General features: G+C 43.1%; 1 protein-coding gene across 4 annotated transcripts in view; it reads left to right on the forward strand.

Moving 5' to 3' along the window:
- abca2 (ATP-binding cassette, sub-family A (ABC1), member 2) overlaps window positions 1–12673 on the forward strand; it is a 115768-nt gene that overhangs the window by 96654 nt on the left and 6441 nt on the right. For all 4 annotated transcript variants that reach the window (XM_083784568.1, XM_083784567.1, XM_083784566.1 and 1 more), the window contains 13 exons: window positions 1550–1655; window positions 3126–3237; window positions 3607–3667; window positions 3828–4002; window positions 5021–5136; window positions 5967–6114; window positions 6877–7000; window positions 7316–7448; window positions 7839–7959; window positions 8666–8844; window positions 10622–10763; window positions 10875–11009; window positions 12246–12349. In XM_083784568.1, coding sequence (XP_083640694.1) covers window positions 1550–1655; window positions 3126–3237; window positions 3607–3667; window positions 3828–4002; window positions 5021–5136; window positions 5967–6114; window positions 6877–7000; window positions 7316–7448; window positions 7839–7959; window positions 8666–8844; window positions 10622–10763; window positions 10875–11009; window positions 12246–12349 — 1656 coding nt within the window. The remainder of the gene's footprint in view (window positions 1–1549; window positions 1656–3125; window positions 3238–3606; window positions 3668–3827; window positions 4003–5020; window positions 5137–5966; window positions 6115–6876; window positions 7001–7315; window positions 7449–7838; window positions 7960–8665; window positions 8845–10621; window positions 10764–10874; window positions 11010–12245; window positions 12350–12673) is intronic.

The following is a 12673-nucleotide window of genomic DNA, read 5'->3' on the forward strand; positions in this document are numbered from 1 at the left end:
TTATCCAATCTCATCTTGTATAACATGGCCTCTTTGAAATCTATATTTGATGTGTGTTTGTTTGTTTATATGTACTGTATGTATACTTACTTACTTACGCCTATAGTTTGTAAGCGCTCACGTTCAGCAAAGCAATGTCCTGCTGCCTCCTGCATTATGTGAAAATTCAAAACAGGTGGTGCGCAGGGCCATTGGGTGATATCCAGCGAGCAATTCCAAACACAAAAACTTAGAAAAACTAGAAAAAGTGCCCTTCTGGGCACAGGTCTCCACCAGGATAGGAATGTAGGACATTGCAGCTTGCCTTCATCTGGTGGTTGGATAAAAGGGCAACAAAAGTAAACAAAGTTATCCACAGATCCGTGCAGTTAGAGGTAAAAACACTTTTCGGCCAGTTATAGCGCCACTTTGAGGCTGAGTTGAAATTGTTCATGTGGCATTTCTTCCTCGGCCTAGTGGGAATGTGCGTGCACAATTTCACGGAAATCACGCGATGTGTTCATGATTTGCAGCATTTTGTTTGAAACTGAGCACTCCTGTGAACTTTGGAAGCCAATCTTAACCAATCAGGATGGAGTCTGAGAAATCTGAAAGACCCGTTTCGTTGAATGGCTCTAGAGAGACTGTGTACCAATTTGCACGATGTTTGGACAAAATCTGTAAGTGTACTGTGCAAAAACTTGTTTTGCACAAAGCGGCCTCCTGGTGGCGCTATAACAGGCCGTTCTGGAAAATTTGGGGCAGAGGTTCATCGTTGGCATCCAGGGAGTGTGTGTGTGCAAAATTTACTGTGCAAAAACTTGTTTTGCACAAAGCGGCCTCCTGGTGGCGCTATAACAGGCCTTTCTGGAAATTTTGGGGCAGAGGTTCATCGTTGGCTTCCAGGGAGTGTGTGTGCAAAATTTGGCCTTGACCGGGTTAACGGTGCCGGAGATTAGCTGCTCACGGACACACACACGGACGGACGGACAGAGTGCAAAAGATACTCTCCCCCCATGCCTTCGGCCTGGTGGAGACAATTATCATCTGCAAGGAAGTAAAGTAGCTCATAAAATGTCTACAGTGTATTTTTATGAAACAAACATTTGCGGATAGAAAGAGGATAATTCAAGGTTTCCGTACAGCTGCAATGTTGGTTAGTTTAACATCGTTTAATACAATCAGATAGGACTTTTCTGTTTGGATGTACGGGCTGTCAATGGCAAATTGCGGCTAGTTGCCACCCTGCCATTAACTTATAAGCAAGATGGCTGCATAAGGTCTATGGAACATTACTGAGTATTTAAGAATGATGTGGTCAACAGATGTATCTGTCCATGACTGTTTGATAGATTGATTTTAATAGGACTCAAGCAACCACTCATGACAACAGGAGGCCAAAAACTATCCAGAGGATAGCACTTGAAAGCATTACAAAGCACGTATTTCCACAGTGGTCCTGTAAACAATAATAATACAAACTGGTAAAATGTGAGGGCATATTGTTCAAATGAGATTTTTGCATCTCATTGTATTCACTGTCTTGCATTGTATTTACTGTTGTAAACAGATATGGAGGTATAACAGTGGGTAACATACAGAAATCAATCCCAGCATCCTTTGGGAGGAAGATACCACCCATGGTTCGCAAGATAGCTGTTCGCAGATCAGCTCAGGTAAGAAACAGTAAATGTACAATGAATTACAATTATATAAACAATATTGATTTCTTTAAGCTTTTCTCTTTTTTTAGTATTATATATTATGATCCAATGATTTATAAATTACTTTAGCAATTTGGCCTCCTTTGTCTTTGTGTTTAGCTCAAGAAATAATGCAGCTGTTTAAAAACTGCCAAATGCATTTCATATCTTCTATCAAGGGTCCCGACTCCCTATTGATTTGTAATGTAGTAGTAAGCCATGCCGAGCCATGAGGCCCACAGGGCAGGAACCTATCTCCTGTTTCTGTAGCGTGAGGCCCACAGGGCAGGAACCTATCTCCTGTTTCTGTAGCGTGAGGCCCACAGGGCAGGAACCTATCTCCTGTTTCTGTAGCGTGAGGCCCACAGGGCAGGAACCTATCTCCTGTTTCTGTAGCGTGAGGCCCACAGGGCAGGAACCTATCTCCTGTTTCTGTAGCGTGAGGCCCATAGGGCAGGAACCTATCTCCTGTTTCTGTAGCGTGAGGCCCACAGGGCAGGAACCTATCTCCTGTTTCTGTAGCGTGAGGCCCATAGGGCAGGAACCTATCTCCTGTTTCTGTAGCGTGAGGCCCATAGGGCAGGAACCTATCTCCTGTTTCTGTAGCGTGAGGCCCACAGGGCAGGAGCCTATCTCCTGTTTCTGTAGCGTGAGGCCCACAGGGCAGGAACCTATCTCCTGTTTCTGTAGCGTGAGGCCCACAGGGCAGGAACCTATCTCCTGTTTCTGTAGCGTGAGGCCCATAGGGCAGGAACCTATCTCCTGTTTCTGTAGCGTGAGGCCCACAGGGCAGGAACCTATCTCCTGTTTCTGTAGCGTGAGGCCCATAGGGCAGGAACCTATCTCCTGTTTCTGTAGCCATGAGGCCCACAGGGCAGGAACCTATCTCCTGTTTCTGTAGCGTGAGGCCCACAGGGCAGGAGCCTATCTCCTGTTTCTGTAGCGTGAGGCAGCTTGATGTGCAAGTACACCCGTATGACGCTAGTGCCAAGCAGGGATGCTGAGTGCCAAGCAGGGAGGCACTGGGTCCCAGTCTTTGGTATGACCCGTCTGGGGATCCAACCCCAACCTCCCATTTTCAGGGCGGACACTCTAACCACAAGGCCACTGAGCTGGTTGATTTGTATTGTGGTCATGTTTATTTGACCTTAATTAATAAAGCCCCTTGTTACATTTTAAGAGCTGTACATCCCTGAAGATCTCTAAAATATAAGAGCGTCCATTGTTTGAATCTGCCTTGTTCCTATCCTAGCAGTACTAATCTGCCACTGAGGTTAACCTGAATCTATTGCAAACATTATGCCAGTGTAGTGTTGATATCTTATATCATGAAATACTTTAGTACTTCTGACTGGGAATGCTTGCTCCAGAATCATTATCATACTTAAAATAATACTCAAAAGTATTAAATCAACACATTGATGGTGATTTTTTGCTGTCTAGGTTCTATACAACAACAAGGGGTACCACAGCATGCCAACTTATCTCAACGTTCTTAACAATGCCATCCTTCGTGCCAACCTTCCTGCTTCCAAAGGCAACCCTGCTGCTTACGGTAATAATCTGAAATGTGTAATCGTGTACTGTGAGAAAAGCGTACCAAAATGAATGTCATCTTTTAAATCTGCCCATCCACACCTACATTTATAAACTTCTATTTTATTTGTTTATTACATTGATCATTATTTATTTTCTTGGTTTTGTTTGCTAACTGGATCAATACACTGAACAACATTTGTTATGGTTTAATTAATACATCTGCAGTAATACCCTATCAAGACAATATTATAAGCATAATAAACAATATAATAATACATTATTATATGATAATTGCTGTGTGTAATAAAACGTAATTAATGTGTTTATTGTGCTTAATTGATAAATACAATGTACAATGAAAACTGTGCATGTGTTGATTTTGCAGGCATCACACTCACAAATCACCCAATGAATCGCACAAGCGCCAGCCTGTCTTTGGATTACTTGTAAGTTATTTTCTCCTTGCCTTCACTGATGATTTATTTGGTAACTATTGGAAGAAATAAAGCACAACAAAAAAAATAAAGCACAACTTGTACATTATATAACTCTTTCTCCTCTCTCCTCCTCTCTCCTTCATCTTTATCACGTTATGTCTACCTTCAGGCTCCAGGGGACAGATGTGGTGATTGCCATCTTCATCATTGTAGCTATGTCCTTTGTCCCGGCCAGCTTTGTGGTTTTCCTGGTGGCAGAGAAATCCACCAAGGCCAAACACCTGCAGTTTGTCAGTGGCTGTGACCCGGTTATCTACTGGCTGGCCAACTATATCTGGGACATGGTAAGGGAGGAATTTGTGCATTCTGCTTTGGTGCGTGGGAAAGGGTGGGAGACTTTTTGCATGTATGTTGTAATTGTTGTTGCTCTTATGCTCTTGTGACGACCAAATGCCCTCCAATTTAATGGAAAATAAGCCTTAAGGGGCTATGAGGTATTTGTAGATCTATGTTAACAGATATACACTCGTATGAAGCTGGTCGATTTGATATTATGGCTTGTGTGTGTCACCAAAACTGTGGGAGGAGTAGTGTGCCAAACATTAGGGTTTACGTAAGGGATAATGTATGGCTAGGTGGTCATTGTTGATAGATAAATCACTGACAGCGTGATTAACCACCGACACGGAGTGGAGGTGCTTAATCTATAAATGTATCTATAAAGTGATTTATCGGTAATGAAAGCATTCCACGTTGGCCCCACAGAGCGCACCAAATCGCCTCGGAAACAAGGAAGTGAGTGTTGATCAAATTGAATCAATTTTTGTGGTACTGCATCATCTATTTCTCGCTCCAAGTGTTTTCAAAAACATTCTTGAGAGCAATGTTTAATTAAATGACATTGTGTGTTATGTTTACATGGCTGACATGTTGGGTACAGCATAAAATCCAATCAGCGCAGCATCTGCTCTGAGCCTTTGATTAGACAACGGTCTGTTATAGAGTGGAGCGGTCTGTTATCAAGAAATCAGACCATGTAATAAGTGATAATAAAGTCGCACAAGTACTATAATGTGTTGCCCTTTCCGGTAACCACTAATTAACCACTTACTGTAAACCCATATGGTTGACCGGAGTCCCTCAGGGCTACGTCTTGTCTGTTTTTCTATTCATTAATGTTTGGAATGCTTTGGCTGAAAATATCTGATCTGGATGCTGGGGTTTAAGTGGTTGACCAATAGAGCACTGTTTGAATGCAGCTCTTGTTTGCCAGAAATCCATAATGTCCAGTCTAAACACTTTCTCTGTCTCTCTACATCTCTCTCCCGCTCTCCTTTTCCCTGTCTCTCTGTCTCTCTTCAGATGAACTACCTGGTTCCTGCCACATGCTGCGTTCTCATTCTGTTTGTCTTTGACCTGCCTGCCTACACGTCCCCGACCAACTTCCCAGCCGTCCTCTCCCTGTTCCTCCTCTATGGGTGAGTGCCCTCCCTCTCCTCTTCCTCGTTGTTTACCTCGTCACTCTCTCGCCCCACTTGTAAAGTTTCTGAAGAGGAGACCTGGAGGAAAGTCACTGGATCACACCACCGCAGGCTGCCCCCACCCCCACCCCCACCCCCACCTCCCTAACCGCCAGTGCCATCATGTCCTCATTTATATGTTAATTACTGACAACTAAAGCCAAAAATAATAGAACTCCCTCCTACATAACCTGAAGAAGAAGATGCAAAGGAGAAGATGAAAAAAAGTCAGAGGCTGTGTAACCTTGATTACAGTTATGATTGCTTATTATGCATAATTCATAATCGCCCCTCCACAAAACAATTTCATGGGATTTTCATGAATATAAATTGAAAAGGCATATCATGGTGTCTTAGCCTATAATATTGAAAAGGTAAACATTATTCTTTTTTCCAGTTTATTAACGCAATTTTCCAGTTACTGAGATTACACCCATTTGGGTTAATTTGTACACTCAGAGTTAAGTTATCACTCAGGATTTGATAGGCTCCTTTGCTTTGCTAAAAGCTTTATGTGACATCTTCAGCAATTTAGTTGCTGCTCTGAATAAGACAAAAACACAATGCTTAACCTTTTAGCCACTTAATTTCACAGTATTAATCTATGGAAATGTAAACTTGGATACCAAGTAAACAACGAACCTATAGCATCTGTCTTAACAACATGCTATTTAAATCACATCCTTCACATTTGTGGAAATAAATAAACAGATATTAGGCAGATGGTTAAATAGACAGACCAGCGAAAATAATCTAACCTGTAATGTAATGTAATCTCATGTACCCAGGTGGTCTATCACTCCTATCATGTATCCTGCGTCTTTCTGGTTTGAAGTGCCGAGCACAGCCTACGTGTTTCTCATTGTCATCAACCTCTTCATCGGTATCACAGCCACAGTGGCCACCTTCCTCCTGCAGCTGTTTGAACATGACAAGGTCAGTAAAGCTCTCAAGAGCAAACACCTGATTTACACCTTGATGTGCAATGGCGTCGATTACCCATTTTACAGGCTTAAAAACGCATCATGATGCGATCAGATGTGTATAGAGCGTCACAGTCCCACCCCCATTCAGAACGACAACTGGCCCAGGAAATGAATCCCAATGCATTTTGCCCATAGGCTTTTCTTAAAGTATTTATTTAAAGGCGGACAAAGCCAACTCGGATCGTGACAAATCATGACAATGAACACTATGTTTTGGGCCGATCAAATAATTTATAAGAAGAAAAACAAAACAAATAGTGTCGTCTCCTGCCTTTATTTTCTTCTTTTTTTTTTGATCGGCCCAAAATATTGTGTTCATTGTCATGATTTGTCACGATCCGAGTTGGCTTTGTCTGTGGCGTAACCGTCTTTAAATAAATACTTTAAGAAAAGCCTATGGGCAAAATGCATTGGGATTCATTTCCTGGGCCACTCGTCGTTCTGAAAGGGGGTGGGACTGCGACGCTCTATAGTGAGTTTGTATATCGCCTATTTTCAGCGAGGAACAGAGTATACGTTTAGCATAAGTAACTCTGTATCACTAGATACAGAGCGGCATTTAACCGTTGTTTCGTTTTCTGTCGTTTCTACAGTTTGTTTTTATTTGTGTGCGACTGTGTGTTGGGGTTGTCTTTGATTTCCACTCAGAAATCACTGTCTTTTTCCAAATCTCCATCCTTTCACGTCTACTTGAACGGATGCCATCCTGTAGGACCTGAAGAGAGTCAACAGCTACCTGAAGTCCTGTTTTCTGATCTTTCCCAACTACAACCTGGGCCATGGGCTGATGGAGATGGCCTATAATGAGTACATCAACGAGTACTATGCCAAAATAGGTGCATATTTATGTGTTTTAATGTGTTTTATAGTAAGTAGGGGCGCAACAGTTAACCGACCAATCTTTTATTTTATTTTATTATAGATTATTCGATTAATGAAAAAATAATCGACAGAATAATGGACAAGAAGATAATTGATAGTTGCAGCATTACTCTGGAAGAACATACATTTTGTTTCTCAGTCAGTTTACAATTTAGGCATTTAGCACAACAACTCATGAAGTATTCTCAGGTCATGAGGTATTCTCACAATACCATGGACTAAGAACAGTTCAGACATGTCGTTAAACAGAAGATGAATGTGTCCTCCAGGTCAATTTGACAAGATGAAGTCTCCATTCGAGTGGGACATCGTGACCCGAGGATTAGTTGCCATGACGATCGAGGGCTTCGTTGGATTCCTCATCACCATCCTCTGCCAGTACAATTTTCTCAGGAAACCTCAGTAAGTCTGAGTGTGAGTGCGAGTGCGAGTGCGAGTGCGAGTGCGAGTGCGAGTGCGAGTGCGAGTGCGTGTGTGGGTGTGTGCGTGCGTGAGTGTATACTACTCATTTATGGTTTGCTGTACATAAACGTAAATCTGCCCAGATTTATGTGTACAAGATAGTGTAGTCTTTGATTGTACATTGAGGTTTATTATTTGTTTTAAAACAAACAAACAAAATACTCCTTCAACACGCTCAGAAGTGTGGCGTTGAATGTAAGTTGTGGAGTACTATGCTCAATGTCGGCCGACTGAAGCACAGCATTGCAGGGGTTTTCTGAGTAACTTCCAGGGGATTAGCAGCTGATCACATCACACACATTCCTACAAGCTGTCGGGATGTTTCTTCAGGAGAGTGCCAGTGAGCTGCCAGCCGATAGAAGACGATGATGTGGATGTAGCCTGTGAGCGGCGGAGGGTGCTGCGAGGAGACGCTGACAACGACATGCTGAAGATTGACAACCTCACCAAGGTACACAACACAGAACAGCGTGGAGCATGTCATGTTGCGTGCTCTGACTTCTTGTTGTAAACACACAGGTGACAGAGTATAATGCTGTAAGGCATTTGATATGGTTTTGTTTATATCTGGGACCCCAATCTGCATAGTAAAATCCTCAGTGTTCATTTAACCCATTTTGGGGCGGGAACCCATTCATAGCGCGCCACAGAGTGGCTTGTAGGTCTGCTATTTTTGGCACAAATCATTGAAAATTGAACATATATTCTTTCAGAAGGCCTAAATGGGTTAACTCTGACAATGTACAAATGGAACGAAATAGACCCTCATGGGTCCGACGGCAGAGGAAACCATGCGGCAACCAACCTGCAAATGTGGAGCAGTTAAGGCTTAGGTGTCTTGCTCAAGGACATTTGGACAATAACACCGGGGGAGCAGGGGATCAAACGGTGAACTTCATATTCCCAAGCGGCCACTCTACCTCCTGAGCCACTGCTGCCCCATTTCCAAGTACAAGCTACAGCTCTTCCGATGGACTGGCAGGCTGAAGCATTCAAAAACGATCTGTCTCGAGAGGCTAGCCACCTAAAGTTGGTTTGAGAGTAGACAGAGCTACAGCCACAAATGAGCTGTGTGTGTGTGTGTGTGTGTGTGTGTGTGTGTGTGTGTGTGTGTGTGTGTGTGTGTGTGTGTGTGTGTGTGTGTGTGTGTCCTCTAGGTTTACAAATCAAGGAGGATGGGTCGCATCCAAGCTGTGGACCGGTTGTGTCTGGGCGTGCGTCCAGGTGAATGTTTTGGCCTGCTGGGGGTGAACGGAGCTGGGAAGACCACCACGTTTAAGATGCTTACGGGAGATGAAAGTACCACAGGAGGGGAGGCTTTCATAGATGGAAACAGGTAAGATACAGTAACTAAAGTACCACAGGAGGGGAGGCTTTCATAGATGGAAACAGGTAAGATACAGTAACTAAAGTACCACAGGAGGGGAGGCTTTCATAGATGGAAACAGGTAAGATACAGTAACTAAAGTACCACAGGAGGGGAGGCTTTCATAGATGGAAACAGGTAAGATACAGTAACTAAAGTACCACAGGAGGGGAGGCTTTCATAGATGGAAACAGGTAAGATACAGTAACTAGCAGTGGTGGACAAAGTGCTCAACACCAGTACTTGAGGGCAGATATTAGTCAATTACAGTTCCTCAGTCAAATTTGTACTTTAGTTACAGTACTGGAGTTCTTTTAAAAACACAAAATAATAATAATAATAAAGCTGCAATCTGGACACTTCTTTTATGAATAAAGTGATATCTTAAGCGATCTGCATGGCAGAGTATATAATACAATATAACTAACACATCTGCAGTGGTTGGAGTAGGACACCTACTGGTTGAGTTATTATGAGTGCAAAGTCTCCCCTGGAGATGTTGTGGGGATGTTTACCAATGTACAATGTCAAATGTTTGTAATGAATATCTTTTTTGGAGGAGTACAATGTCAAATGTTTGTAATGAATATCTTTTTAGGAGGAGTAATATGTAGTGATAACAGATTGCCATCTCTGTTCCTGCCTGGTCCAATAATGTATAAAATGTATAAACCACTGTAAATAATTTTGAAGCGTGCCAAGTTCTGCCAAGACTTTCAAAACATAACCCGTAGTTGGTCAGTGTTTTTTCCCTTTGGAGCGCTCGGTACAAGCGGCCCGCTTGGTTAGAACAGTCGGCCCCTGCGAGCAGAAGGAGTGAGTGCATTCTCCGGCAGCGGCCATCATACAGCTGTCGGGGGGATTATGACACTCCACTGCCGCTCGCGTCCGCGGTAGTGCGTTGGTCCGACATGCGTTGCGTCGTGCTTGCGGTCGGGGTTTGAGGTAGGGTGTCAGCGTCGCTGGGGTATAGGGTGACGGGCCGAGAAACACTGCCGCCTGTCGTGGGTGTTGTCGGCAATTGGTGGAGACTCCACGGCTGATGCCGCTGCCGGAAAATGCACTTGCTCTCCCTCCCTGTGAGGCGTAACTGGCTGACTCATGGCCCCTACACACTGTACGAGTTTTAAAGTTGTCGGCGAGTCATCAGATCGTCATGTAGTTCACATTACAGGAGTCTTCTTTTTTTTAATCGGCTGTCATATCTTTGTGGCTTTCACACTAAACGATTGGTCGCCGACTAGGGATAACACACTGCAGAGTTCTGATAACACACTGCAGAGTTCACCAAGATGTGATCCAGACCCAATATAGGCTATACACATCATTCGTTTTTTCATTGGCTGCAATACAGGACTTCTCGGGACGCGCTCGCAACCCATCATAATGTATGATGTCCAGTCGGTGACAGAGCCAACTATCAAACCTGCTTGATATTCAGATAAGACGTCGGGGAGACGTCGGCGAGCACTTTTATCGGTGCTATATCTTCTCGCAGAGCGCCAAAAATGGTCCCTGACAGCATAATCGGAGCAAATATCGTGTGTACAAGCCATTAGACAGCAATTTGTCCAATCTACACTGTCAAATCTGTTCATTTAACAAGTGTACAAATGGAACCAAATGGACATTTAATAGCGGAAAAAAATTAGTAAAATATCTCCACTTTCCATCATTGTGTGTGTGTGTGTGTGTGTGTGTGTGTGTGTGTGTGTGTGTGCGTGCCTGCGCGTGTGTGTCCATGCAGTATCCTGAAGGAGCTGTTGCGTGTACAGCAGAGCATCGGTTACTGTCCCCAGTTTGATGCTCTGTTTGAGGATCTGACTGCCAGGGAGCATCTGGACCTCTACACACGCCTGCGTGGTATTCCCTGGAAAGACCAGGACAGGGTTGGTGTCTCTCTCACTCTCTCTCTTACACATATTGTATATTTAAGCTTGTGTGTATAATATACTGTACATACACTACAAACTCTAGTGTATGTTGCCTTTATTATTCAGGTTGTCCAGTGGGCTTTGGAGAAACTGGAACTGACCAAGTATGCAGACAAGCCTGCTGGAACCTACAGTGGTGGGAACAAACGCAAACTCTCCACAGCCATCGCCCTGATTGGATATCCCTCCCTCATTTTCCTGGTAGGAGACTCACAAGTGTACAAGTATTGCATGTCCAAGTTACTTAATTTGGTAACAATATACAGCTATAAACCTACAGTATATGAACACACGGTAATGTATGGTCATAATTCTGTCTCGTTACACCAGGGGAAGGGTTCAGTCCCGCCCACGCTATGATTTTGAAGATAAAATCTAATTCATGACCATTTTATTCTGTATCTGTACGACAGCCGTCCTCATGCTACTCTCTTCCTACTGCTGCACCAGCAGGCTACAAAAAATATGTATCCTATTTATTGTCCAATTTGTTTTAAAATAGTAAAAATCACACCTGTGTGAACCGAGTGGTGCAACTCCCCTCTCTCCCCCCCCTCCTCTCTCTCTCTCTCTGCTCGTCAATTAGCTTTATTATGGATATCAATGAACCTAGACAGTCAGTAGTTGGATTTGCGTCCAGCAGGTGGCAGCCATGTCACATACCTCTCTCTTTCCAATTTCACGCATGCGCACACCACTCGTGCTCACGACGACGACGACGGATACCCACGGACATTCCTGATTGTAGGAGTGGTTGCACCACTCATAAAATAGCAGATATGCAAGCTCACAATGCATCGCTATGCTTGTTGTATTATACAACACTGTTGTATAATATCCTACCATAAATATGTGAAATCTCTGTCCGTCTGTCTGGGTAGAAGGGTAAAATACATCACTCTCAAAACACCATCAATAATAAACAAATGATACATTATTCATACACCCTCAACCGTCAACAGTGCATGCATAATAAATAAAAACAGTACACACCGTGACACACCGTGACCATGTCAGACTGTATCCTTACTGTAATGAATCATATATAGGTATAAAAGGGACACAGACAGACGGGTATTGCATTATCAGGTGGGGAATACATTAAGTGGTTAATCAGACTGATCGATTTAGTCGATTCTACAACAACAAATATATATATATAGTTTTCTTCATGTCAATTTATTTTTCTTTCTTCGGCTTTATTTTATATTTTTATGGAGGGACAGACAGTAGGCTGACAGGAAATGGGGAGAGAGATGGGGGGAAGACAGGGATCGGGAGTCGAGCCCGCGGCACACTGCCAGACTGGATTACCAGCCATGGTGCCTGGACCGCTGAGCCACGGCCCAGGCCCATGTCAATTTCTTACATTTTTTTAATGAACAAATTGACATGAAGAAAATGATACAGTATATATATTTGTGTGTGTGTCGTCAGGATGAACCCACCACAGGCATGGACCCCAAAGCCCGGAGATTCCTCTGGAACTTAATCCTTGACATCATCAAGACTGGACGCTCTGTAGTGCTGACATCACACAGGTGAGACAACCTTTCTTGAAAAATAATCTTAGTTTTTTATTTTATTAACCTGAAAATAATTCAAATTATTCCTCTACTAAGAATAGAATCCCTTTAGATTCAAGAAAGTTATTAACAACAAATTATGTTCATTGGAACTAGTGAAATGTCAATGTATTGGCTGCCCTACCCACCTTTTTAAATCTTTAGACTTAAAGGGATTGACGCCTTTGCTGATTTTTTCATTTCAGGTTAAAAACGACAGAAGTTAAAGATATGGCAGGCTAATGAGCCACACATCTGCAGCTACTAAAATGAATAATGGGAGTGTTAGATTTAGGTGTG

Source organism: Protomyctophum parallelum (assembly GCF_964188405.1).
Source record: "Protomyctophum parallelum genome assembly, chromosome: 15".
NCBI classification, from domain to species: domain Eukaryota; kingdom Metazoa; phylum Chordata; class Actinopteri; order Myctophiformes; family Myctophidae; genus Protomyctophum; species Protomyctophum parallelum.